The 27,879-nt window shown below is 43.6% G+C and overlaps 1 protein-coding gene across 3 annotated transcripts in view; it reads right to left on the bottom strand.

Moving 5' to 3' along the window:
- Positions 1 to 27,879, bottom strand: part of PLA2G4A (phospholipase A2 group IVA) — a 772,031-nt gene that overhangs the window by 365,299 nt on the left and 378,853 nt on the right. For all 3 annotated transcript variants that reach the window (XM_063940241.1, XM_063940242.1, XM_063940243.1), the window contains 3 exons: positions 15,104 to 15,141; positions 12,039 to 12,183; positions 7,554 to 7,690 (listed from right to left, as the gene is read on the bottom strand). In XM_063940241.1, the coding sequence (XP_063796311.1) occupies positions 7,554 to 7,690; positions 12,039 to 12,183; positions 15,104 to 15,141 (320 nt within the window). The remainder of the gene's footprint in view (positions 1 to 7,553; positions 7,691 to 12,038; positions 12,184 to 15,103; positions 15,142 to 27,879) is intronic.

The raw sequence follows: 27,879 nt of genomic DNA, 5'->3' as shown, positions 1-27,879 counted from the left end.
GATGAGCCTACAATCATACTGGTACAAGTTGTACATTTAATGCACTTATAACACCCCGGTTGTTTACTCATAAAGGAAGCAGGAGTTTTAACTATCATATCCTCGAACCCTGTGATATCCGCATGTACTATAACATCCTTTATGTTACGGCCTCTAGAGTAGCACATCATTGGGCGTTTACCCTTGAGTCCCTGTAGTGCACTGTCCGTTGATACAATGGGCCACAACGCCCTGGTTGCCCTTTGAATGACCGGGCTGGCGATGTTAAATTTGTTTACAAATGGAATAATTTGTTTATCGTCCTTTATAGATGGTTTCAGCAAGGTCTCTCTTGGGATCGCCATGATTTCTGCCTTCTGAAGCTTTAATTTTTGTAAATCATAACCTCTGGCCATAAATTTGGTGATCATATTGTCCAATTCTTGATCCAGAGTGGAACGATCGCTTATAATTCTTGAGGCTCTGATCATCTGCGATCGGGGAAGTCCTTCTTTCAAGGGTTTGGGGTGATGGCTGTTGGCTCGGAGTAGCACATTTTTGTCCGTGGGTTTAGAATAGAGGCTGGTACTGATTTTTCCATCCGACAGTGATACTTGAACATCTAAATAATTCAGAGAGGTATCACTGACTTGATAAGTGTACTTGATGGGCGAGGTTTTGGCATTGGTTCTTTCCATCAACTGTATGAAGGTGTCCTTCCCTCCTGTCCACAACAGGAATAAATCGTCAATGTACCTGGTGAACAACACTATATGTTGTGCGACGGAAACGTCGCTAAAAAACACTGCCTCCTCCTCCTGGAACATGAACACGTTCGCAAATGATGGGGAGACATTGCTCCCCATCGCACACCCAGTCTTTTGGCGGAAAAAGTGCCCATTAAACAGAAAAAAGTTCTTCTTCAATGTCATGGATAATAGTTCCATAAACACATCTAAGTCCACCGCCTCCATTTTCTCTCTCACCAGGAAACTTCTCATCGCTTGTAACCCAGCTTCGTGTGGTATGCTGGTATAAAGACTGTTAACGTCTATTACACAGATTAAGGTATTCATAGGTACCGTACCTAGTGAGATGAGCCGTTCCAAGAAGCTGGTCGTGTCTTTGATGAAGCGGTCCTGTTTCACTATTAAAGGTTGTAAAATTTCATCCAAAAAGATGGAAACAGGCTGGAAAATGGATTCCCTTGCCGCAATAATGGGCCTTCCCGGTGGCGAAATGGCATTTTTGTGTATTTTGGGAACAGTAAAAAATATGGGGACCAGTGGGTGTTCTTGTTTTAAAGCTTCACACAGTTTTTTAGATAATTTGCCTTCTGTGTATGCTTGATCCAAGATGGAAAACAGTTCTTGCTGATATTCCCTAGAAGGATCTTGGACCAAAACCTCATAGGTCTCCTCATTTGCTAACTGGGAGTTTATTTCTTTAATGTAATCCCTGAGGTTTAGCACCACCAGTCCTCCCCCCTTATCCGCTGGACGGAAAACTACATCCCGGTAGGAGCCCAGTTGTCTCAGAGCCGCTTGTTCAGACCTGGATAGATTTTGTCGCACTATGGATGTAGCGGATGTATATTTCACAACAGACATGTCTAAGAGTCTGGTAAAAGACTGGATTGCTGAATTGGTTGAAGGTGGATCAAAGGTGGACCTGTGTCGTTTATTTATGAATTTTTGATGTGGTGCAGGTGCCTGAGTGACTCCATCTTCTGTATTTGAAGAATGAAAAAACTCTTGAAGCCGCAACTTGCGGGAAAATCGGTGTAACTCTATTTGCCAATTCAAAGGATTAAACGGGGTGGTTGGAACGAAAGAAAGTCCCTTTTCTAAAACTGCCATCTCAATTGGTGAGAAGACCCTTTCCGATAGATTAAACACTAGGGATTCTTGTTGCTTGACCGTCCTCTTGATCCTCGAGCACTGGCCGCCCCTGCGGGTGGGCGTCCTCTTCGTCCTTTTTCTTTTGTGGTTTCCAGAGGTGTCCCTAAAGGGACATTAGTGGTAGATGGAAGGTCATCTGAGTCGTGGAAGACACTTTCACTATCACTGTTAGAAGTGGCCACCTGGCTGCGTTGTGTCTCCCTTCTTTTTCTCCAACTGTGCTTGCTTCTGGCATTGTGGGGTCTGCTGGCATTACCCTCACCTCCCATCAACCATCTATATACTCTGTTGGAGTCATAGTCCTCCTTTACTGTCTGGAATTTTCCCCGTTTAAACTTGATTAAATCCTTTCTGTAATTCTCACACTGTTTCTGAAGCTTAACAACCCATTCATCTCTAAATTGGAAAATGAGAACAAAAATTTGCTGCACGCCGAATCCAGTCAGGAATGGGTTGTTAAGCTTCAGAAACAGTGTGAGAATTACAGAAAGGATTTAATCAAGTTTAAACGGGGAAAATTTGAGACAGTAAAGGAGGACTATGACTCCAACAGAGTATATAGATGGTTGATGGGAGGTGAGGGTAATGCCAACAGACCCCACAATGCCAGAAGCAAGCACAGTTGGAGAAAAAGAAGGGAGACACAACGCAGCCAGGTGGCTACTTCTAACAGTGATAGTGAAAGTGTCTTCCACGACTCAGATGACCTTCCATCTACCACTAATGTCCCTCTAGGGACACCTCTGGAAACCACAAAAGAAAAAGGACGAAGAGGACGCCCACCCGCAGGGGCGGCCAGTGCTCGAGGATCAAGAGGACGGTCAAGCAACAAGAATCCCTAGTGTTTAATCTATCGGAAAGGGTCTTCTCACCAATTGAGATGGCAGTTTTAGAAAAGGGACTTTCTTTCGTTCCAACCACCCCGTTTAATCCTTTGAATTGGCAAATAGAGTTACACCGATTTTCCCGCAAGTTGCGGCTTCAAGAGTTTTTTCATTCTTCAAATACAGAAGATGGAGTCACTCAGGCACCTGCACCACATCAAAAATTCATAAATAAACGACACAGGTCCACCTTTGATCCACCTTCAACCAATTCAGCAATCCAGTCTTTTACCAGACTCTTAGACATGTCTGTTGTGAAATATACATCCGCTACATCCATAGTGCGACAAAATCTATCCAGGTCTGAACAAGCGGCTCTGAGACAACTGGGCTCCTACCGGGATGTAGTTTTCCGTCCAGCGGATAAGGGGGGAGGACTGGTGGTGCTAAACCTCAGGGATTACATTAAAGAAATAAACTCCCAGTTAGCAAATGAGGAGACCTATGAGGTTTTGGTCCAAGATCCTTCTAGGGAATATCAGCAAGAACTGTTTTCCATCTTGGATCAAGCATACACAGAAGGCAAATTATCTAAAAAACTGTGTGAAGCTTTAAAACAAGAACACCCACTGGTCCCCATATTTTTTACTGTTCCCAAAATACACAAAAATGCCATTTCGCCACCGGGAAGGCCCATTATTGCGGCAAGGGAATCCATTTTCCAGCCTGTTTCCATCTTTTTGGATGAAATTTTACAACCTTTAATAGTGAAACAGGACCGCTTCATCAAAGACACGACCAGCTTCTTGGAACGGCTCATCTCACTAGGTACGGTACCTATGAATACCTTAATCTGTGTAATAGACGTTAACAGTCTTTATACCAGCATACCACACGAAGCTGGGTTACAAGCGATGAGAAGTTTCCTGGTGAGAGAGAAAATGGAGGCGGTGGACTTAGATGTGTTTATGGAACTATTATCCATGACATTGAAGAAGAACTTTTTTCTGTTTAATGGGCACTTTTTCCGCCAAAAGACTGGGTGTGCGATGGGGAGCAATGTCTCCCCATCATTTGCGAACGTGTTCATGTTCCAGGAGGAGGAGGCAGTGTTTTTTAGCGACGTTTCCGTCGCACAACATATAGTGTTGTTCACCAGGTACATTGACGATTTATTCCTGTTGTGGACAGGAGGGAAGGACACCTTCATACAGTTGATGGAAAGAACCAATGCCAAAACCTCGCCCATCAAGTACACTTATCAAGTCAGTGATACCTCTCTGAATTATTTAGATGTTCAAGTATCACTGTCGGATGGAAAAATCAGTACCAGCCTCTATTCTAAACCCACGGACAAAAATGTGCTACTCCGAGCCAACAGCCATCACCCCAAACCCTTGAAAGAAGGACTTCCCCGATCGCAGATGATCAGAGCCTCAAGAATTATAAGCGATCGTTCCACTCTGGATCAAGAATTGGACAATATGATCACCAAATTTATGGCCAGAGGTTATGATTTACAAAAATTAAAGCTTCAGAAGGCAGAAATCATGGCGATCCCAAGAGAGACCTTGTTGAAACCATCTATAAAGGACGATAAACAAATTATTCCATTTGTAAACAAATTTAACATCGCCAGCCCGGTCATTCAAAGGGCAACCAGGGCGTTGTGGCCCATTGTATCAACGGACAGTGCACTACAGGGACTCAAGGGTAAACGCCCAATGATGTGCTACTCTAGAGGCCGTAACATAAAGGATGTTATAGTACATGCGGATATCACAGGGTTCGAGGATATGATAGTTAAAACTCCTGCTTCCTTTATGAGTAAACAACCGGGGTGTTATAAGTGCATTAAATGTACAACTTGTACCAGTATGATTGTAGGCTCATCCTTTAAAAACCCACATAAGGACAAAATCTATCAAATACGTCATATATTGACATGCACTTCGACACATATAATATATCTGATTTCGTGCCCATGTGGACTCCATTATGTGGGGAAATCCATCCGCACTCTGAGGGAAAGAATGGCCCTACATAGGTCTTCCATCAAGCAGGCCTTATTAGGAAAGCAATCAGATCAACCGGTAGCCAGACATTTCGTACAGGCTGGACACACATTGAATGATCTGAAACAACAAATCATTGATCATGTACCTAAAACTATCAGAGGAGGAGACAGAGACCGTAAATTGCTGCAGGTGGAATCCAGGTGGATATATGAATTGGACACCATTAACCCCCGAGGATTAAATGAGAAGTTTTCATGGAATGTCTTTTTGTAGACTTTAATAAGATAACATAATTGTAAATGAACAATTCCTTCAATAGACTCGCATAGATGCTTTTATAGTATATCCATCCCGAGTGGGATCATGGTGATTCTCTAAGAGTGTGGAGAAGGTTGGACCTGGGACTTGGATAGTACATTAGATGGTGGGTAGTACGGAGTACCAGCCAGGTCAGAGGTCCCATAGTGTGGATAAGACACTTTTCATAGTTACGTGACCCCCGGCTTAGTTTTATCAAGGTTGTTAGGTCCTTCTGTATATCGAAGATTAGTTTGGCCTTCAGATCATTCTAAACCCCCCCCCCCCCTTTTTCCATGCTAACATGTATATTATTCAGCACTGTGGTTTTTTTTTAATATAAGCTTTTAGATAGATTTTCAGGATGAAGTATATCATCCGAGGTGATGGGACAGACACATCGAGTGTCCACTAAAGGGCGCTAATATTGATCACCACCATCTGGCACCCGACCAGTGCTTTGTAGCTTGGTCAGGAAGCCAGGACAGTTCACTTAACAGTAACATTACACATTTCTTTTCATGTTGGACATAAGTGTGGAGTTTACACTTGCTCCATTCACGTTATTTTGCCTCACACATTTTTTCTGATAGATTGGAATTCAGGGGGTCCATTGAGACCGATACATAAGTGAGGGGATCTCTAGGAGGTACACTAACGTGTTATGTCCATGTTGGAAGTTCCACCACCCTTACACTATGTATCTAGAGGTGCCCGGAGGGGTAACCAGCAGCCAGGTCCTATCTCCAACTTAATCCACAAAAAAGTCACCAATGCTAACATCGTAATGTTAGCCAGCATCTGTCTTGTGTAGTTAAGGTGGAGGGTCTCTGTTGTTATAGGAGATTCACGGGGTGATTTCAGTACTCGGGGAGAGTGGAATCTACACCATCTGAATGACGGGGCCGGCCAGCGTCGCGGTTGCCAAGACGACCAGGCGGCGCTTGGCGGGTGACGTCATAGAAGAAGGACCAGCAGCGTGACGGAGGTCCGTGGCGCTGATCCGAACAGGTTGCACTGGCGGGCTTCTTCACAGTATAAAGGTATGCACTTGTGTGTTGTTTGTATGTTACTCACCTTGACAAAGGGGCGTGTGTGCCCCGAAACGTCGGCTATCTTGATGTGAAATACACGTTGATTTTTTACTTTAAATCCCACGAGTGCCGCTGCTGTTTGAATTAGACGTCTATATATATATATATATATATATATATATATATATATTATTATTATTATTCTCCTGCGCTGTGACAAAAACATTTTTCTTTTTTACTTGTCTGAGGGCTGAGTATCCTCATGTCAGCAGCAGCAGAAGAATAGAAATAAATAAATAATTTCGATTGAACAGTTGGTTATTTTATTTTTATTATTTACCTCTGCTACCACCTCATCCACATCGGTGTTGGTGGAGTTAAGGGGAAAAGTTTGTTTTTAAAGTGTCCCCCTATTCTTCCAAATTAATTTCTAGGAGTTTCCTGGCCACTCAGTGAGAGTTGGCAAGCATGCTTTGATGTGTTTTGCAGGACAACTTGCATGTAACTGAAATAGGAGTAGTATAAGAAAATCTTGTTCTTTACCAACTTAACTGACAAATTTTTTCCCAAAATCCGTTCAGAAATTGTTGGATTTTTTATGAGTTAATTAGTTGAAGAACATGTATTTTAACTTATCCAAAATGATTTTAGTTAAAATAACAAAATATTTATTTTTTATATTTGTAAAAAAATATTTTTTTTTCAAACATTGGAACATTGGTTGGCACCATCGGAACATCAAAACCATCATGACTTTTATTTTAATAGCCTGGACGGCCACCAGGTACACAGGGGGGTGGTGGAAAGCTAATTTACACTTCCCCAGCGGCTGCTATTTTCTGCAGGCGCTGGATGGGGGGTCCTGCCGACTTGACAGATTAGCCGTGATCGACAACACGGTAAACACTGAGGGAGAGTGCAGGGAGGCAGAGGGACTTTCTTGTCCCTTTGAGAGCAGCAGCAGAGGGAAGTTTCTCTTCCCTGCAGCTGCAAACACTGTTTATCTGACTGGTCTCATCCTGTGCGACCAGATCAGATAAGGCCCTTGCTGGTGTGGTCGAAACTCATGCGACCATGCTAGGCAAGTGATTAAGCATGCTCACACAAAATGGTTACATACAAGCAGTACAATATTCTTCCAATGTATTTATCATAAATAACAAGAAAAGATTCAACTTAAATGGGCTTTTTTCCTATTAAAAAAATAGGTGGTATACATGTGGTATACATGTGACCGCCGGTCAGCTGACCGACAGTCACATGACCTCCTCCACAATCCTGACGGCTCACTATCCCGATGGTCGGCATGCCAACCAACGGACTATTTCCACTCGTGGGTGTCCACAACACCCATAGAGTGGGAATAGAACCCGTGGCGTGCAGGTCGCCACCGAGCCTGCAGCGTGGCGAGCTGCTCAACATGTACAAAGATGTCTACATACTAGTACAAGCAAAATATATTGATTTATATATTAATAAACATAACACAATAATAATTACCATGTAGAGCCAGACAAACCAGCAATATATGTGATGCAGTCTAGAACTCCTGATTCAAACAAAGCCTTCATCACTCCAGAGAACGCAACCATGGCACGAAATCCTCCTCCTGAGCCAAGAACTGCAATTACTGGAACCTGGTAATACATGAAAACTGTAAAAATAAATAACAATATAAAACTGTATCATGATATTTCATCAATCGTTTTCTTTAGAATGTGCCCAATTATGCACTCCAAATCACCAGGCATTCGCTTGGGTTTTCCTTATTAAAATAGAATAGGCAATAATCCTTATACTCAATAAATAGTTAACACATTTTTAAATATACAAATGGTCAGCAGTAAGTAGTTTCGAGAAAGAAATTTGCTGATAACCGTACAGCTCACTGAAACAATGCTTCATTCCACCTTAAAAAGTAATGACATTAAAAGCTATTTTCTTACATATACCTGCATGGCTTTGCTACGTATATCAAAGGAAAAAATAAAGAAACTGAAAAAGAGAAAAAATATTATTTTTTCTCCAATGATATCCTAAAATGGTCTGGACAGATTTGTTGGTACCCCTCAGAAAATATAGTAATTGGAGACTAGTGCCGAATTGGTTTCTTGAGTTAAGATCACACATGTCTTCTATTCAGTCATTCTGTCTATTTAAATGGGGAAAGTAGTCACCCTGCTGTTTGATGCAATAGTGTGCATCACGCTGAATATGGACCACAGAAAGATAGTTGTCTTAGGAGATCAGAAATAAGATTATAGACAAACATGTTGAAGGTAAAAGCTACAAAACCATCTCCAAGCAGCTTGTTGTTGCTATGACTCAGGTTGTAAATGTTAAGAAGTTAATAGTCTGCGGGATTGTAGCCAACCTCTCTGGACACTGCAGCAAGAGGAAAATCAATTCTGATTAAACAGAAGGCTAGTGAGAATGATAGAAAAAGAGCCAAGGAAAACTTCCAAAGAGTTACAAGCTAAACTCCAAGGTGAAAGTACATTAGTGAAATAGAATAGGCAATGTTCCTTACCCTTAACAAATATTTAAATACAGGTTGAGTATCCCATATCCAAATATTCCGAAATACGGAATATTCCGAAATACTGAATTTTTTGAGTGAGAGTGAGATAGTGAAACCTTTGTTTTCTGATGGCTCAATGTACACAAACTTTGTTTAATACACAAAGTTATTAAAAATATTGTATTAAATGACCTTCAGGCTGTGTGTATATGGTGTATATGAAACATAAATGAATTGTGTGAATATACACACACTTTGTTTAATGCACAAAGTTATAAAAAATATTGGCTAAAATGACCTTCAGGCTGTGTGTATAAGGTGTATATGAAACATAAATACATTCTGTGCTTAGACTTAGGTCCCATCACCATGATATCTCATTATGGTATGCAATTATTCTAAAATACGGAAAAATCCCATATCCAAAATACCTCTGGTCCCAAGCATTTTGGATAAGGGAGACTCAACCTGTATACAAATTCTCAGCAGTAAGAAGTTTCAGGAAACTTCAATTAATTTGCAAATAGATACATTCTTTTTACATCTAAAGTATAGTATGTTTTCTGAAATAATTCTAATAGAACCAGGTGACTATTCTATAGTTTCAAGCTCTGAGCAATTAATGCATGTTGTACTGCCATTGCTACTTACATATAGTGTTGTCGGGAGGTCTACCGGGCACGGGCAAAATGTTTGGGGCATGGCCACACACCCTTAGGGAAAAATAGGAGGGGGGAAAAGTCTTTGTAGAGCCGAGCAGGGGGACACCTTGAGACCCTCAGCCAGGGTCAATTTTAGGGAGGAGCACGATCAGTGTGATTGCTCACCCCTACCTGCACAGCAACAGGCAGAGACTCAGCAATATGAGAGGTCATGCTGCTGGTGCCCATTAAGAGGGGAGGTGCGGGGGGAATGCAGCGGACCTGGGCCCGTCCATCAGGCCTGAGCCAGGGTAGTTAGTACCCACCCCACCCCTCTCAGTTGCCGTGCGCAAATACTGTAGCTACATTCTGTATACCCAAAGGTATGTAGATGTGGACAAATTGTTGGTAACCTAACAGCTCATTGAAACAATGGTTTATTCCACATAAAAGTGACGAAAAGCTATATTATTATGTACCGTATACCTGCATGTCTGTGCTATATCTAAGAATAAAGTAAACAAACTGTGACAAAGAGGTCATGTATTGCTTATTCTCCAAAGATATTCTCAAATGGCCTGAACAGATGTGTTGGTACAATTTAAAAAATATAGTAATTGGATTATAGTGATATCTCAAACTATTTGCTTGAATTAGCATCACACATGTCTTTAATCTTCTATTCAGTTATACAACCTGTTTAAATGGAGAAAAGTAGTCACCTTGCTGTTTGGTATTATAGTGAACATCATACTGATAACAGATCAGAGAAAGCATATTAGACAATGGTCTTTGGAAATCAGAAAGAAAATTATAGACAAGAATGTTAAAGGTAAAAGCTATAAGATCATATTCAAGCAGCTTGATGTTGCTATGGCTAAAGTTGCAAATATTAAGAAGTTTATAGTCAATGGGACTGTAGTCAAGCACCCTGGACACAGCCACAAGAGGAAAACTGACCCAAGATTAAACAGAAGGAAAGTGAGAAATGGTAGAAAAAATATCCAAGGGAAACTTCCCAAGAGATACAAGCGAAACTCCAAGGTCAAAGTATGTCAGTGTCTGATTGCACCATCCAACATTTTTTGAGTAAGAGTGGGCTCCATGGAAGAAGGCCTAGGAGGAATTCACTTTTGAAAAAAATAACATAAAAAAGGCAGACCGAGGTATTTTGGCCAATCACATCAGCTTTATGTTCACAGGAAAAACAAATTAAGCTTTCAAAGAAAGGAACACCATACCTACTAGGAAACATGGAGTAGATTGTTATGTGTTGGGGCTGCTTTGCTGCTTCTGGCATGGGGCGCCTTGAATCTGTGCAGGGCACAATGAAATGTCAAGACTATCAAGGCATTCTGGAGTGAAACATAAAGCTCTCTCTTGGTCCTCCAACAGGATAATGACTCAAAACACATTCAGTAGCTAAAAGCACCCATGAATGGATAAGAACAAAATATTGGATTCTTCTGAAGTGGGATTCTGTGAGCACTGATCTGAAGCCAAACAAATATCTATGGAAGGAGCTAAAACATGCAGTTTGGAAAAGGCACCAATCAAACCTGGAGCAATTTGCTGCGGAAGAGAGGACCAAACTACCTATTAAAAGGTGTAAAAGTCTCATTGAGCGCTACAAAAATCACTTGGTGCAGTGATTATCTCTAAAGATTGTACAATAAAATATTAGTTTAAAGGTCCCATAATTTTTGTCCATGTAATTTTCACTTGTTTTATTATCTATAATATTTTGTTGCATTAAAAATGAAATGCAAAGTCTGATTTGTATTAAATATAGAATAAACAATGATGGGTGCAAATCACTTTTGTCAGTTTCATTTTTTTATTCAGAGAAATATGGGTTTTTCTATTTTCATGGAAGTATACTAACAAATTTGTCCACTTCTGTACAATGGGGGTCATTCCGAGTTGTTCGCTCGCAAGCGGATTTTAGCAGATTTGCTCACGCTAAGCCGCCGCCTACTGGGAGTGAATCTTAGCATCTTAAAATTGCGAACGATGTATTCGCAATATTGCGATTACACACCTCGTAGCAGTTTCTGAGTAGCTTCAGACTTACTCGGCATCTGCGATCAGTTCAGTGCTTGTTGTTCCTGGTTTGACGTCACAAACACACCCAGCGTTCGCCCAGACACTCCTCCGTTTCTCCGGCCACTCCTGCGTTTTTTCCGGAAACGGTAGCGTTTTTTCCCACACGCCCATAAAACGGCCTGTTTCCGCCCAGTAACACCCATTTCCTGTCAATCAGATTACGATCGCCAGAACGATGAAAAAGCCGTGAGTAAAATTCCTAACTGCATAGCAAATTTACTTGGCGCAGTCGCAGTGCGAACATTGCGCATGCGCATTAAGCGGAAAATCGCTGCGATGCGAAGATTTTTACCGAGCGAACAACTCGGAATGACCCCCAATGGGCCTAATTCTGAGTTGATCGCAGCAGAAATTGTGTTAGCAGTTGGGCAAAACCATGTGCACTGTAGGAGGAGCAGATATGACATGTGCAGAGAGAGTCAGATTTGGGTGGGGTATATTCAAACTGAAATCTAAATTGCAGTGTAAATATAAAGCAGCCAGTATTTACCCTGCACAGAAACAAAATAACCCACCCAAATCTAACTCTCTCTGCAGTATGTTATATCTGCCCCCCCCCCTGCAGTACACATGGTTTTGACCAATTGCTAACAAACTTGCTGCTGCGATTAACTCAGAATTACCCCCAATATCCAATACATATAATAACTGTACTAAAAAAAAGCATAGTATATATATGAGTATTTAAGTGATTAACCTTTTGACAAAACAACTTACATCTCTTGAAGTGGAATACAAATCTTTGCTATCTTCTGGCCCCAACAGTTTCTTTATTCCATTAATGACTGTATGTTTTCGCTTTTGACGGAAAACTTTTTCTTGATCACAAAGAGCCATGCTGAATCTCAGATCAGTTGATGAACTAGTTATATAAAGTTGTGATGTAAATAAAGCAAGTTAGTTTGTTATCTATGTAAAATAACAGGGAATGTAATCTCTAAACATATTAACAACATAAGTTTACAAAACGGTCTCCCTGGTCTGTTTGTAACCAGCAGGAGTCGTGAATCGCCACAGTGGAGAGGCGACTGGACTGGTGCTTGTAGCAGAATCTGCCATTCAAGAGCAATAAAAAGAATGCCAGGAAGTGTTATTGGTTTGCAAATTGTGCACGACTGTTGATCACGTACCGTTTTTTGAGGTGGAAAGTTGGACTGTTGAAATGATTGTATATAGCCAGATATATACATCTAAAGTATGCATAAATTTAGCGTTAATATATATTGTATGACATACTGTACTGTTGTGGTCAACTATGAGCATACATAAACACAAACATACAAATCTAGTACACAGTGTATAATACACAGGGGAAAATTATGGCACTTCTTCATTTTACGATTTAGGGACACTGATGAGCTGGTATAGAAAGCAATCTGATTACAGGTAGGGTAACTGTGCTCTCAAAGTGGCCCCTTACCATCTGTACTGCTATGGACTTGACTTTAGTGGACGTGACGCAGAACTTATGGCAACTTCCTGGCAGCGACCAGGTGCGTAAAGCTGATTAATTATCCACCAGCTGTTGAGTCAGACATGCCAAAGACAGAATGCATCAAACAGAATAGGAAATAAACAAGCACAGATGGGGGGTAGATGAAGAACAGCAAGAGTATAAGTCTGACTAAACAACCACACAGCCACTACTAGATAGGTAGAAACAGCATTTCATTATTGGGCCCAGGGAATTTGGGTGGAACCTTAGTTTATACGTATGGCCAGGAGCAGAATATAGTATCACCTGGCTCTATAGTAAAATCTGAGAAAAGCCCAGCAATTCCAGTCCACCCCTCTGGAGCCCCCGGGGGAATGTAATAGGATGTGAGAATCAAAAAGTGAGAGATTTTGTGAGAGTACTCCTGTTTTTTAAGTGGCAATCATTTACATGGCAAAATCAATCTGGTTTTGCCAAGTAAATGATTGGCTCTTATAAAAAAACAGAAGAACTCTCACAAAATCTCCCACTTTCTGATTCTCACACCCTTTTACATCCCCCTCACCCCCAGGTCTGCTCTCTTTTGATCATGAGTCAGCACATTAAGCCCTAAGTGGCATTACTTAGTGCCACATCTCCTGCAGAATGGTTGGCTCCTCTGTACTATGGGCCTAATTCAAGGTTGATTTAAAAAAACTAATTTCCATCTAATGGGCAAAACCATGTCCACTGCAGGTGTGGCAGATATAACATGTACAGAGATAGATAGATTTGGGTGGGTTATTTTGTTTCTGTGCGGGGTAAATACTGGCTTCTTTATTTTTACAGTGAAATTTAGATTTCAGTTTGAACACATCCCACCCAAATCTAACTCTCTCTGCACATGTTACATCTGCCCCACCTGCACTGCATATGGTTTTGCCCATTAGAGGAAAATGTTGTTTTGCAATCAACCTTGAATTAGGCCCAGTATCCCTTATATTGATCAGATTGTGTTAAGGAAGTCAACATCAGCATGCTGCAAAATGACCTACTACAAGTAAGGAGCTGCCCGAGTGCAAACATTACACTGTACAAGTATGGTCTGTCATTCAAGCCTCACAAAATATATCAGGAGAAAGGGTCTTCTACAGTATGACTTTTCTTGCAGGTTGGAGATTGCTTCAATTTAATTATGAATTAAGTCTTATCAATAGTATCGGTGAATCCAAAAACATAAATTATAGCTGTTAAAAAATATATTTTCTTCAAATTGCTGTTATTTTTCATTCTAATTCTGTTATACAGAAAATGGGGCTTGTTATGGATATAAACACAATTTGTTTTTCTTCACACAAACTGCACATTTTTCTACTGTCCTTAAGTATTCTTCATTATGGCGACTGACCCGCATTCTATGCTTACAGCTCCTTGCACTTAGAGAGGTGGAAAGAAAGTTGGATCTGGTGTGTAAACATGGGCAAAGAATGGTAAGGAAGTGTTTGCGCATATGCATCCCATGATGATCACAAGAAAGATGCATACAAGCCTGTCAGCATGCTGAATACTTGCAGTTGTTCAACGTCTGGTGGAATATATATACTGATGATAATGATTATGTCTGCGGCCACTTCTGATTGAGTATGAATCCCTCCCACTGATACTATTACTAATAATAGTATGACTGCTGCAATCTATTCAGCTTATTATTGAATTTATTGTAATCAGTACTTTTGTATTTGCATCTGGTTTTAATTGCCTGTTTATGTTAAATACAAATCTATTATTTAATACTAACATTGTCCAGACAGAAGGACTGATTCTGGGTAGGACGTATCTGTGGTCACTTGCCCGTACGGTTACAACAGCCTGTTTACTACCTTTTGTCCATTGTTGTATACACAAGATTCATCAGAAATAGTCATTGAACTATGAAGGAGCACAGCATTCAGCATACACACTCATGACACTGATCAGTATTTGGTCACCGGCCGCTTTCAATAGTGCAAGAGCAGTTTGCAGAAATCCGCAAGGCCTATCCACATTTCCATAAGGCCCAGACTGACTATATTGTATAGTGACTATAGACCATTGTTGTAAACAAGGTGTTCTCTCCTGGAATAAACCAGGCGTGTATACCAACGTCTACTGCAGTATGCTGTCCACGCAGAACTGAAAACGTCTTGCGATGTGACCACTATATCTTAGATATATTATATTTATAAATATAAAACAATACTTTTGGAGAGCTATACTGTACCTCTTATAAATGTAAAGGGGAGTAATTTTACTAGACAAATAAAAACTATGCAACTTGACAACAGACACAAATATATATAGAAACACATGTAACTCTGACCGTACATACCATTCTTCTAGTGAGAATCCCAGATAAACCTTTGTAACCTATTTAAATATAGAATCATATAAATCATGTAAGATCATTACACTAGTAAAAATCCATTTATTTTTTTATTGATTTGCTTAAGAAAATTCAGTGACTTTAAAATACTAACTTAATATCACATCACTATTCTAATATCCCAACAAACTTTGTCCGGCATCCCATTTTTCATAAAACAGTTAAAACATGATATTAAGACAAAGAAAGGAATTTATTAAAGTGCAATTTTGCAAATCTGTAACATCTTTACGATTTTATGTGCACTTTAGAAACCTACAGATTTACTAAGGGTCAAACGGCACATAAAAAGCATGTTTTGGATCTGCACGGCATGATTTTATGCTACATCCCAATTTCACTCAAATGTCAGGTTTACAAAGAGTACGATTTATGAAGCTACTTATCAAACCACAAAAAAGAAAGGTCTTTTAAAAATGGTTATAATGGAAGAGATCCCTCAAAGCATACCTTTCATCTGTCCCTATTTCAGCAGGACATTCCCCCTATTCAGACACTGGAGTAGATACATACCTCCCAACATTGTGATTGTTGAAAGCGAGACTCCTTGCGCGGCGATGGCACGTGGCGCCAAAAGGGATGTGTCCTAATGAAAAGGGGCGTGGCTCCGCACAGATGATGCGATTGCGAGCCACGCCTCCAATGTTCGTCACAGTGGGGGCACGGCCAGAGCTCTGTGAGCTGCTGGCCATGCCCCCAGTCCCTCTGGCTCACTGGTATAGACACTGTGCGCATGCGCACAGTGTCTACTCACTGCTGCTCTGCTCTGTACTGGGAGCCTCCCAACTGCCCCCCCCCCCCCCCCACCGCGGGAGGGACAGCGGGACAGACCCCCAAAAAAAGGGATTATCCAGCAAAAATCGGGACAGTTTGGTGGTATGGTAGATGTATTAAGCCTGGAGAAGTGATAAAGCAGTGATAAGAGCAAGACGATAACGCACCAGCCAGTCAGCTCCTGTCTATTTACATAATGGAGCTGATTGGCTGGTGCGTTATCACCTTGCACTTATCACAGTTTTTTCACTGCTTTATCACTTCTTCAGGCTTAATACATCTGCCCCATTGTCCTGCTGCCCCACTCGGGAGCAGCAGTGTTCTGCAAGCGGGAAAGGAAGGTTGGGAGCAGAGGCATTTCTAGAGAGGAGGGGACCCGTGTGCAGACTCTGCGTGTGGCCCCCCTCCCCTCCTGTAGCCGTCACTGCTGCTGTTAGTGCTCTCAGCCGCTGCACCATTTTTTCGGAGTCCTGTGCATGCACTGTAGACTCTGGCACTTTGCCAGAGTCTCTAGTGCTCGGTGCGCTAGCAGCGGCGGTGACAACAACAGGAGAGGAGGGGGCCCACACACAGTCACCGAAGGACGCCGGAAAGGTGAGTATAGAAGAAATGGGTGCAGTGTGTGCCCCCTCTGAACCCAGGGGCCCGTGTGCACCGCACACACTGCACCCATTATAGATACACCACTGGTTGGGAGCTTTTGATCACCGCTGCTATGTACAGCAAATCAGCGGGTAATCTCTGAATAGAAGCTGTGCATCTGAACAGTGCAGGAAAGTGAGCAGGAAATGCTGGGCATGCCCCCAAATAACGAAGATGGGGGATGTGACGCTAGGCCATGCTCCATTCAGCTGAGGTCATGCCCCTATTTCCGGTGTGCAAGTGTACCGACTTCAAGCAAACACATGCTGGGAGGTATGCTCAGACCATATGCTGTTTGAGCTATCTTGTCAGAGAGAATGGGGAAAATATGAATTAGCAATAGAAAAGGAATGTCACCTCTATTTCACAGACCATGTCAATCCTCATTGGGCTCAGTTCACTGGAGTGGATAAGATGGAGGCGGAGCGCAATATACTGAGTAGCACTGGGCCCCTTCTGCAAGCCCTGTCCAATGGGTACTAGAGACCAAGGGCTGGATGAAATGACACACAAGTTTGTCGGCCATGCAAGAAGCCGGCCAAACTCGCTACATCTGGCCCAAAATGTTAAAATCTAGCGCACATTCCTGTATCAGTATACTGTGGTGAACAAAAGCATACTTAATATGACAAGAGAAAACTAGAAATATTGACCCCATTTTAAATAGATAAATATTTTCCCCAGTAGATAAATTAAACTTAGTGCCCATGTTATATAAAAAAATAATTCAGAGTGCATCCAGTTATAACTGAATGTGTGTCCATAGGAAACTACAAAAAATAATCAATGTACACAGGCATTAATTTTCCAAATTAGATGGCCCCTGTTCCCCTGACCCTGTAACATATATATATATATATATATATATATATATATATATATATATATATATATATATAGTGGCAGGAGAGGTACTTTGCCACCTGTAAGCTACACACAGGGTCCTGGGGGTAGATGGAAGTGTGGATGGACCAGGTTCCCATCCATTGGGCCCAGACCAGGTCTGATAGGCTTCTTAGCCCAAGAAGCTGCTTCATCAGCCAGCACCTGGCTGCTGGGTTTAATGCAGAGTCTCTCCCAAGAGTCAGGGCTCATGGAGACAGTTAGTGTCCAGGTGATAGGCCTACTAGGGACAGTGGGATCCGGAGGGCAGGGCCACTAGTGTCAGGATGCCGGGATCTGAACGGTTCCTTATTAAATAACCTCCCTGGTAGTTTATACTAAAGACAGTGATCTTTGTTTTATGTATATCTTTGTTTCTGAGCTACCTGAATAAAAGGTATTTGTTGTTTTTGCACAAGCCTGGAGTCGGTCGTTGGTGAAATTTTTGTAGCAGAGTGCATTCTAGCAAGACTCCTGTTACAAATGGCGCCTGAACAGGGACCCTTCTGCAAGTCGTGTCACACGTGGCAGAGGACCCAACAGCCGCAAGGTAGCAGCACACATAACAGCGAACTCTGGGCATCAGTACCAGACCAAGGGTGTTGTGACTAGTGGTTAAAACCAACACCACGGGGTAAAAAATAAGATTTTACTCACCGGTAAATCTATTTCTCGTAGTCCGTAGTGGATGCTGGGAACTCCGAAAGGACCATGGGGAATAGCGGGCTCCGAAGGAGGTTGGGCACTCTAGAAAGATTTATGACCACCTGGTGTGCACTGGCTCCTCCCACTATGACCCTCCTCCAAGCCTCAGTTAGGACACTGTGCCCGGACGAGCTGACATAATAAGGAAGGATTTTGAATCCCGGGTAAGACTCATACCAGCCACACCAATCACACCGTACAACTCGTGATACTATATCCAGTTTGACAGTATGAAAACAACTGAGCCTCTCAACAGATGGCTCAACAATAACCCTTTAGTTAGCAATAACTATTTACAAGTATTGCAGACAATCCGCACTTGGGATGGGCGCCCAGCATCCACTACGGACTACGAGAAATAGATTTACCGGTGAGTAAAATCTTATTTTCTCTAACGTCCTAGTGGATGCTGGGAACTCCGAAAGGACCATGGGGATTATACCAAAGCTCCCAAACGGGCGGGAGAGTGCGGATGACTCTGCAGCACCGAATGAGAGAACTCAAGGTCCTCCTCAGCCAGGGTATCAAATTTGTAGAATTTTGCAAACGTGTTTGCCCCTGACCAAGTAACAGCTCGGCAAAGTTGTAAAGCCGAGACCTCTCGGGCAGCCGCCCAAGATGAGCCCACCTTCCCTGTGGAATGGGCTTTCACTGATTTAGGATGCGGCAGTCCAGCCGCAGAATGCGCCTACTGAATCGTGTCACAGATCCAGCGAGCGATAGTCTGCTTAGAAGCAGGAGCACCCAGCCTGTTGGGTGCATACAGGATAAATAGCGAGTCAATTTTCTTGACTCTAGCCGTCCTGGAAACATAATTTTTCAAGGCCCTGACTACGTCCAGTAACTTGGAATCCTCCAAGTCCCTAGTAGCCGCAGGCACCACAATAGGTTGGTTCAAGTGAAAAACTGATACCACCTTAGGGAGAAACTGGGGACGAGTCCTCAATTCTGCCCTCTCCATATGGAAAATCAGATAAGGACTTTTATATGACAAATCCGCCAATTCTGATACACGCCTGGCCGAAGCCAAGGTCAATAACATGACCACTTTGCGCGTGAGATATTTTAGATGCACGGTTTTTAGTGGTTCAAACCAATGTGATTTTAAGAAACTCAACACCACGTTGAGATCCCAAGGTGCCACTGGAGGCACAACCGGGGGCTGAATATGCAGCACTCCTTTTAGAATGTCTGAACTTCAGGTACTGAAGTTAATTCTTTCTGGAAGAAAATCGACAGAGCCGAGATCTGTATCTTAATGGAGCCTAATTTTAGGCCCATAGACACTCCTGCTTGTAGGAAATGCAGAAATCGACCTAGTTGAAATTCCTCTGTTGGGGCCTTTTGTGGCCTCACACCAAGCAACATATTTCCGCCATATGCGGTGATAATGTTTTGCAGTTACATCTTTCCTGGCTTGAATCAGCGTAGGAATGACTTCCTCCGGAATGCCCTTTTCCTTTAGGATCCGGCGTTCAACCGCCATGCCATCAAAACGTAGCCGCGGTAAGTCTTGGAACAGACAGGGCCCCTGCTGCAGCAGGTCCTGTCTGAGCGGCAGAGGCCATGGGTCCTCTGATATCATTTTATGAAGTTCTGGGTACCAGGCTCTTCTTGGCCAATCCGGAACCACAAGTATCGTTCTTACTCCTCGCCTTCTTATTATTCTCAGTACCTTTGGTATGAGAGGCAGAGGGGGGAACACATAAACCGACTGGTACACCCACGGTGTTACCAGAGCGTCCACAGCTATCGCCTGAAGGTCCCTTGACCTGGCGCAATATCTTTTATAGCTTTTTGTTGAGGCGGGACGCCTTCATGTCCACCTGTGGCCTTTCCCAATGGTGTACAATCCTTTGGAAGACTTCTGGATGAAGTCCCCACTCTCTCGGGTGGAAGTCGTGTCTGCTGAGAAGATCTGCTTCCCAGTTGTCCACTCCGAGAATGAACACTGCTGACAGTGCTAACACATGATTTTCGCCCATCGGAGAATCCTTGTGGCTTCTGCCGTCGCCATCCTGCTTCTTGTGCCGCCCTGTTGGTTTACATGGGCGACTGCCGTGATGTTGTCTGATTGGATCAGGACCGGCCTTTTGAAGCAGAGGCCTTGCCTGACTCAGGGCATTGTAAATATCCCTCAGTTCCAGAATATTTATGTAGGGAAGTCACCTGACTTGACCAAAGTCCCTGGAAGCTTCTTCCCTGTGTGACTGCCCCCCAGCCTCAAAGGCTGGCATCCATGGTCACTAGGACCTAGTCCTGTATGTCGAACCTGCGGCCCTCTTGAAGATGGGCACTCTGCAGCCACTACAGTAGAGATACCCTGGTCCTTGGAGACAGGGTTATCAGCCGATGCATCTGAAGATGTGATCCGGACCACTTGTCTAACAGGTCCCCCTGAAAAGTTCTTGCATGGAACCTGCCGAATGGGATTGCTTCGTAGGAAGCTATCATTTTTCCCAGGACTCGCGTGCAATGATGCACCGATAACTGTTTTGGCTTCAGGAGGTCTCTGACTAGAGATGACAGCTCCATGGCTTTCTCCTCCGGGAGAAACACTTATTTCTGGTCTGTGTCCAGAACCATCCCCAGGAACAGTAGACGTGTCGTAGGAAACAGCTGTGTCTTTGGACTGTTTAGAATCCAACCGTGCTGTTGTAGCACTTTCCAAAATAGTGCTACCCCGACTAGCAACTGCTCCTTGGACCTCGCCCTTATAAGGAGATTGTCCAAGTACGGGATCATTAAAAACTCCCCTTTTTCGAAGGAGTATCATCATTCCGGCCATTACCTTGGTAACACCCTCGGTGCCATGTACAGTCCAAACGGCAGAGTCTGGACTTGGTAATGGTAATCCTGTACCACAAATCTGAGGTACTCCTGGCGAGGATAGTAAATGGGGACATGCAGGTAAGCATCCTTGATGTCCCGGGATACCATGTAATCCCCCTCGTCCAGGCTTGCAATAACCGCCCTGGGCGATTCCATCTTGAACTTGAATTTTTTTATGTATGTGTTCAAGGATTTTAAATATAAAAAAGGGTCACACCGAACCATGCGGTTTCGGTACCCCAAACCGTGTGGAATAGTAACCCCGTCCTTGTTGAAGTAGGGGCACCTTAAGTATTACCTGATGGGAATACAGCTTATTAATTGCCTCTAGCACAGCCTCCCTGCCTGAGGGAGTTGTCGGCAAGGCATATTTGAGGAAACGGCGGGGGGAAGACATCTCGAATTCCAGCTTGTACCCTTGAAATACTACTTGAATGAAACAGGGATCCACCTGTGAGCGAGCCCACTGATCGCTGAAATTTTTGAGACGGCCCCCCCACCGTACCTGGCTACACCTGTGGAGCCCCCGCGTCATGCTGTGGACTCAGAGGAAGCGAGAGAAGAATTATGATTCTGGGAACAGGCTGACTAGTGCAGCTTTTTCCCTCTTCCCTTGTCTCTGTACAGAAAGGAAGCGCCTTTGACCCGCTTGCTTTTCTGAAGCCGAAAGGACTGTACCTGATAATACAGTGCTTTCTTAGTCTGTGAGGAAAACTGAGGTAAAAATATTTCTTCCCAGCTGTTGCTGCGGATACGAGGTCCCAGAGACCATCCCCAAATAATTCCTCACCCTTATAAGGCAGAATCTCTATGCGCCTTTTAAAGTCAGCATCACCTGTCCAGTGACAGGTCTCTAATACCCTCCTGACAGAATGGACATTATATTCATTTTGGATGCCAGCCGGCAAAATATCCCTCTGTGCATCCCTCATATATAAGACGACGTCTTTAATATGTTCTCATGTTAGCAAACTAGTATGTTTGACAGGGTCACCGACCACGCTGCAGCAGCACGCTCTGCAGGTTTCAGTCTAGTACCTGAGTGTGTAAAAACAGACTTCAGGATAGCCTCCTGCTTTTTATCAACAGGTACCTTCAAAGTGGCCGTTCCTAAAACGGTAGTGCCACCTATTTTGACAACCGTGTGAGCGCCTTATCCACCCTAGGGGATATCTCCCAGCGTAACTTATCCTCTGGCGGGAAAAGGTACGCCATCAGTAACTTTTTTGAAATTACCAGTTTCTTATCAGGGGGAACCCACGCTTCTCACACACTTCATTCATTCATCTGATGGGGGAACAAAACACTGCCTGCTTTTTCTCCCCAAACATAAAAACCCATTTTTAGAGGTTAATGTCAGAAATGTGTAACACATTTTTTATTGCCGGGATCAAGTCACGGATGTTCCTAGTGGATTGTGTATATGTCTCAACCTTGACGACACTGGAGTCAGACTCCGTGTCGACATCTGTGTCTGCCATCTGAATGAGCGGGCGTTTTTGAGCCCCTGATGGCCTTTGAGACGCCTGGGCAGGCGCGGGCTGAGAAGCCGGCTGTCCCACAGCTGTTACGTCATCCACCCTTTTATATAAGGAGTTGACACTGTCGGTTAATACCTTTCACCTAACCATCCACTCTGGTGTCGGCCCCACAGGGGGCGACATCACATTTATCGGCATCTGCTCCGTCACTATATAAGCCTCCTCCTCAAACATGTCGACACAGCTGTACCGACACACCGCACACACACAGGGAATGCTCTGACTGAGGACAGGACCCCACAAAGCCCTTTGGGGAGACAGAGAGAGAGTATGCCAGCACACACCAGAGCGCTATATAATGTGGGGATTAACACTATAACTGAGTGAATTTTCCCCAATAGCTGCTTGTATATACAATATTGTGCCTAAATTTAGTGCCCCCCCTCTCTTTTTAACCCTTTAAGCCTGAAAACTACAGGGGAGAGCCTGGGGAGCTTTCTTCCAGCTGCACTGTGAAGAGAAAATGGCGCCAGTGTGTCTGAGGGAGATAGCTCCGCCCCTTTTCCGCGGCCTATTCTCCCGCTTTTTTATGGATTCTGGCAGGGGTATTTATCACATATATAGCCTCTGGGGCTATATATTGTGATTGTTTTGCCAGCCAAGGTGTTTTTATTGCTGCTCAGGGCGCCCCCCCCCAGCGCCCTGCACCCTCAGTGACCGGAGTGTGAAGTGTGCATGAGGAGCAATGGCGCACAGCTGCAGTGCTGTGCGCTACCTTGGTAAAGACTGATGTCTTCTGCCGCCGATTTTCCGGACCTCTTCTTGCTTCTGGCTCTGTAAGGGGGACGGCGGCGCGGCTCCGGGACCGAACACCAAGGACTGGGCCTGCGGTCGATCCCTCTGGAGCTAATGGTGTCCAGTAGCCTAAGAAGCCCAATTCGGCTGCAAGCAGGCGAGTTCGCTTCTTCTCCCCTTAGTCCCTCGCTGCAGTGAGCCTGTTGCCAGCAGGTCTCACTGAAAATAAAAAACCTAATTCTATACTTTCTTTCTAGAGGCTCAGGAGAGCCCCTAGTGTGCATCCAACCTCGGCCGGGCACAAGATCTAACTGAGGCTTGGAGGAGGGTCATAGTGGGAGGAGCCAGTGCAGACCAGGTGGTCATAAATCTTTCTAGAGTGCCCAGCCTCCTTCGGAGCCCGCTATTCCCCATGGTCCTTTCGGAGTTCCCAGCATCCACTAGGACGTTAGAGAAATAATTATATGTTTTGTTTAAACTGAATGTGTTTGATTTTATTGCAAAGGTTTGCATTGGCAGCAAATAGGTTAAACAGGGTGCCTGTACTGTTCTGTCTTTCCTGATTCGAACCATTCATTGAAAGTAGCTGTGTTGATTTGTTCTAAGGGGTTGTAAGCTTATGTTTACCTGTGCCTGCAAAATCTAGTAGAGGGAGTCTGGTGCCCCTGTTAATTAGCTCATTAAGACCAATCAAGCAAAGTTGAAACCTTTTATAAATGTGGTTCTATTTAAATGGAGAAAATGTGTGGCATTATGTGTCCCAGCAATCCCTGAGTTCTAGTTTTAAGAGACTGAAGGGAGAAGTTGTTTACTTGCACTACCAGTGTAAGGTATTTGGGACCACTATGTACATGCTACCTTTCAGTGCTTTGCTAAAAGCTTAATCTGTGCTAAAAAAAAAAAAAAAAAAGGAATTTTTATTTTCCCTTTCACTTAGTTTTCAAAGGTAACAGGGTGAATAAAGATTTTCAGATATACAGCATATTCTGAAGTGTCTCTTCAAATGGGTAACAAAAAGAGAATTCATGTAAAAAAACAAAAGGGGTGACAGCTCTAACACCTCAGGTCAGGAACTTATGTGACCCTATTAAAGCCCCACAGTTGGAGAGTGAAGTGGAGAGTTTATTGGGGAGTAATCCAGATCTTGGGGAAGATTTTAGCATGGAACCTTTTTTTTTTGTGTCACACGATAAGTGACCTTGAAAATAATGGCCAATTGAAGGACCAGGAGCTAGAAGAGCTTAAGTAAAAATGTGATTTTCTTCAAGAGCAGGTGAACACCTTAACACAAAAGCTGGAGAAGAAGGAATCTCTTTTGTCTGACTCTCTGACAAAATTGGGAAAGAGTAGAAAAGAGATTGCCAAGCTCTCAGGCCAGGTGTCAGAGTTGCAGAAAACCTTGGCAAAGACTAAACCCAGATCTGAAAACTTTGTAGTACATAGCTATAGAAACCTAGAAATATAGAAACATAGAATTTGACGGCAGATAAGAACCACTTGGCCCATCTAGTATGCCCCTTTTTTTATCCTTTTGGCAATCTCAACCCTTTCTGAACCTTAATTCTTTGTAAGGATATTCATATGCCTATCCCAAGCATGTTTAAATTGCTCTACAGTCTTAGCCTCTACCACCTCTGATGGGAGACTATTCCACTTATCCACTACCCTTTCTGTGAAGTAATTTTTCCTTAAATTTCCCCTGAACCCCCCCCCCCTCCAGTCTCAGTGTATGTCCTAGAGTTCTAATATTTCTCTTCCTTTGAAGAATGTTTCCCTCCTGAACTTTGTTAAGACCCTTGATATATTTGAAAGTTTCTATCATGTCTCTCCTTTCCCTTCTCTCCTCCAAACTATACATGTTAAGATATTTTAGCCTTTCCGGGTAAGTTTTGTGATGTAGGCCATGCACCATTTTAGTTGCCCTTCTTTGTACACTCTCTAATGTATTTATATCCTTCTGGAGATATGGTCTCCAGAACTGGACATAGTATTCCAGATGGGGCCGCACCAATGACCTATACAGTGGCATTATCACTTCTTTTTTCCTACTACTGATTCCTCTCCCTATGCAACCAAGCATCTGACTTGCCTTTCTCATTGCTTTGTTGCATTGCTTTCCTGCCTTCAAGTCACTTGAAACAGTGACTCCTAAATCCCTTTCCTCCTCAGTAGTTTCCATTATAGTACCCTATGGACTATTAGAGAAAATCTCCTGTGACCAGACACGAGATAGACAACTGGTGCTGGCCAATAAGGCTCTGTCGCAAGACTGGGCGGAGCTTCAGGAGGAGGTTTCTCAGCTAAAACCATTGGCTATGCCTAATTTCAGTTCAGAGACAGGTGTAGCTACACCAGTTGCTGTAGACGTTATGCCGAATGTTGGGTCAGAGACATTATCAGCCAAAATGGAGATGCCATCTTCGGGGGAAATGACGCCAATGGTGGTGCAGGCTGCGGAAGAATGGTACCATACTGTATTGGAATCCGGCTATACTGGATTTCCTGTTCCAGCCAGAAGGAACAGGAAAGTTGAGCCAGAGCTGCCATTGCCTAAGGCCCGGAAGGCTCCCTGCTATGCCACTAGCAAGGCCATCTGCCTGGAAAGTGGAAATGAGGGCCCTTCCTCAGAGGTAGGGCATTTACAGGCACTAATGTCCATTCAGTTGGTATTGCCATTCCAGAGTATGGAGGAAGCTGCAGCTATTAATGCGCAGCGCACAGAAAATCCACGGGAATTTTTCAAGCAGCAAGAGAGAGCCACATCAGATGGCAGTGTTTTGTTGTTAACCCCTAGGACGGCAGTGAGAAGTTCCTCCGAAGCAGGACCACCTCATTCTCCGGAAAAAGAACGTTGTAGTAGCTTGGGTGAAGAGTGGAACAAAGCCCTGAGTTCAGTTGTACCTGTTCAAGATGGAGCATGGCAGCCACAGGGGCTCACAGAAGATGTGTTTATGGAGACACGAGATAAGGATGTGGGATTCCCGGCTGCTCCTCTATTGACAGGGAGTGAGGAGGAAGCAGTAATGGAGCTGGGAGAGGTTGACTTGATGTCAAGTGATCATCCACCTCCAAAACAAGAATCCTCTAATCTGCTGGATCTGTGGCAGAATGATGAACTCCAGGAATCTACCTGGACAGATGGCAATTTGATGAATACTCAAGAGCTCATCCTAAAACAGGAAGTCTTATCTGAGCTGGAGATGGCTTCTGTTGAGGTCTTGGAAACCCAGGTTCCTTCTCCTGTTGACGCGATGTACGTTCAGAAGTCAATCCCAGAAGGGACATCACAGGTTCAGAAGCCCCCGGTTCTAGATATCCAGTACACATGCGAGACTTTCTCAGATGAATAACCGACAAAGACCGTACCTTTGGAGGTGTCTTGCCCACGTGAGCTAGTCATGGTTGAGCTAGTGGCAATACAGGAGTCTACTTCCGAAGTCATCCAGGAACCTGCTTCTGAAGGGGTTCCCCTCATGTATGAGGAGGATAAGGTGCAATATTTCGATCTTGGGGTTGTTGCACCCCAGCATGATCCACCATGAGAGGCTCAACATCCTATTGCTGAACCTGAACAGTTCATAAAGGACACACTAAGTAAGGAGCAAGAACCTGTCTTGGAGGAATCCGTGCAGAGTCCCATTTCTGAGGTTGCTCTACCCAGGGAGAGTTCTCTATATGAGACACGAGAGCTGGAAAATTTGAGGGGAGAGTTACAAAAACTGGCCCTAAGTAATAGCCAGCTAAAAGAGGTAGTGAAGGAGATTCCTAAACTACGGAGTCGAATAAGAGACCCGGACAAGAAACTCAAAATGGGTTATGTGCCGGTCATAGAACAGTAGGAGACAGTGACTAGGGTCAAAGATGGGACATCTAAGGACGAAGCAGTCACGTTAATGAAGAAAATATTATCAAAGCTGGAAAAACTGAAGGAAGAACTAAAAGTTCAACAAATGAAAGGAATTTCTGAGACTCAGGACCAATGCCTCACTCTGAGGGAAAGGGTGGGGGCGAAGCTGGACCATGACTTCAGAACAATTAAAGTCGGGGCAGAGACTAGGTGTTACCAGTGCCAAGAGCGTGGCCATAAAAGGTGGAATTGTCCATATAGGCCAAGACCAGTGAGGGCCGGGGTGACTACTAGGCCCAGAGTGTACTTAAAAATATTCTCCAGTCCAGAGTTGGTTAAGGTCAGGTGTCACAAACAGCCAGACAAGAATGAAGCGACTTTCTCAGCAGCCAGTAAATCCGAGCCCGAAAAGGTAAACATACCTAAAGATGAAGAGGAGGGGAAGTTTAGTGGGCAATGGGAAGTTGTCCAATAAAACGACCACTTTGGCCACTATGCCAAAGTGGAGGGAAAGGGAAGGTGGCACAGTGGAATCGGTGCCACTAACCTTTAATGGAAACAGATTCCAAGGCCAGTGAAAAGGGTCTCGGACGTGTATTTGGGAGAGGAACTTGGGACCCAGGTGTATAGGCCCAAGTTATGTCCCAATGATTTGTCAGCCCAAAATAATTGGCAAATGTGAAACCTTGCCAATGTCACATACCGCTTTTCTGAGCCAGAAAAAGCTGAGGAAAAGGATATGTGGCAGGAGAGGTACTTTGCCA

This window comes from Pseudophryne corroboree, chromosome 9 (genome assembly GCF_028390025.1).
Source record: "Pseudophryne corroboree isolate aPseCor3 chromosome 9, aPseCor3.hap2, whole genome shotgun sequence".
Lineage (NCBI taxonomy): Eukaryota > Metazoa > Chordata > Amphibia > Anura > Myobatrachidae > Pseudophryne > Pseudophryne corroboree.
Note: the sequence above shows the minus strand (reverse complement) of the source record. Positions and strands in the feature narration are given on the sequence as shown.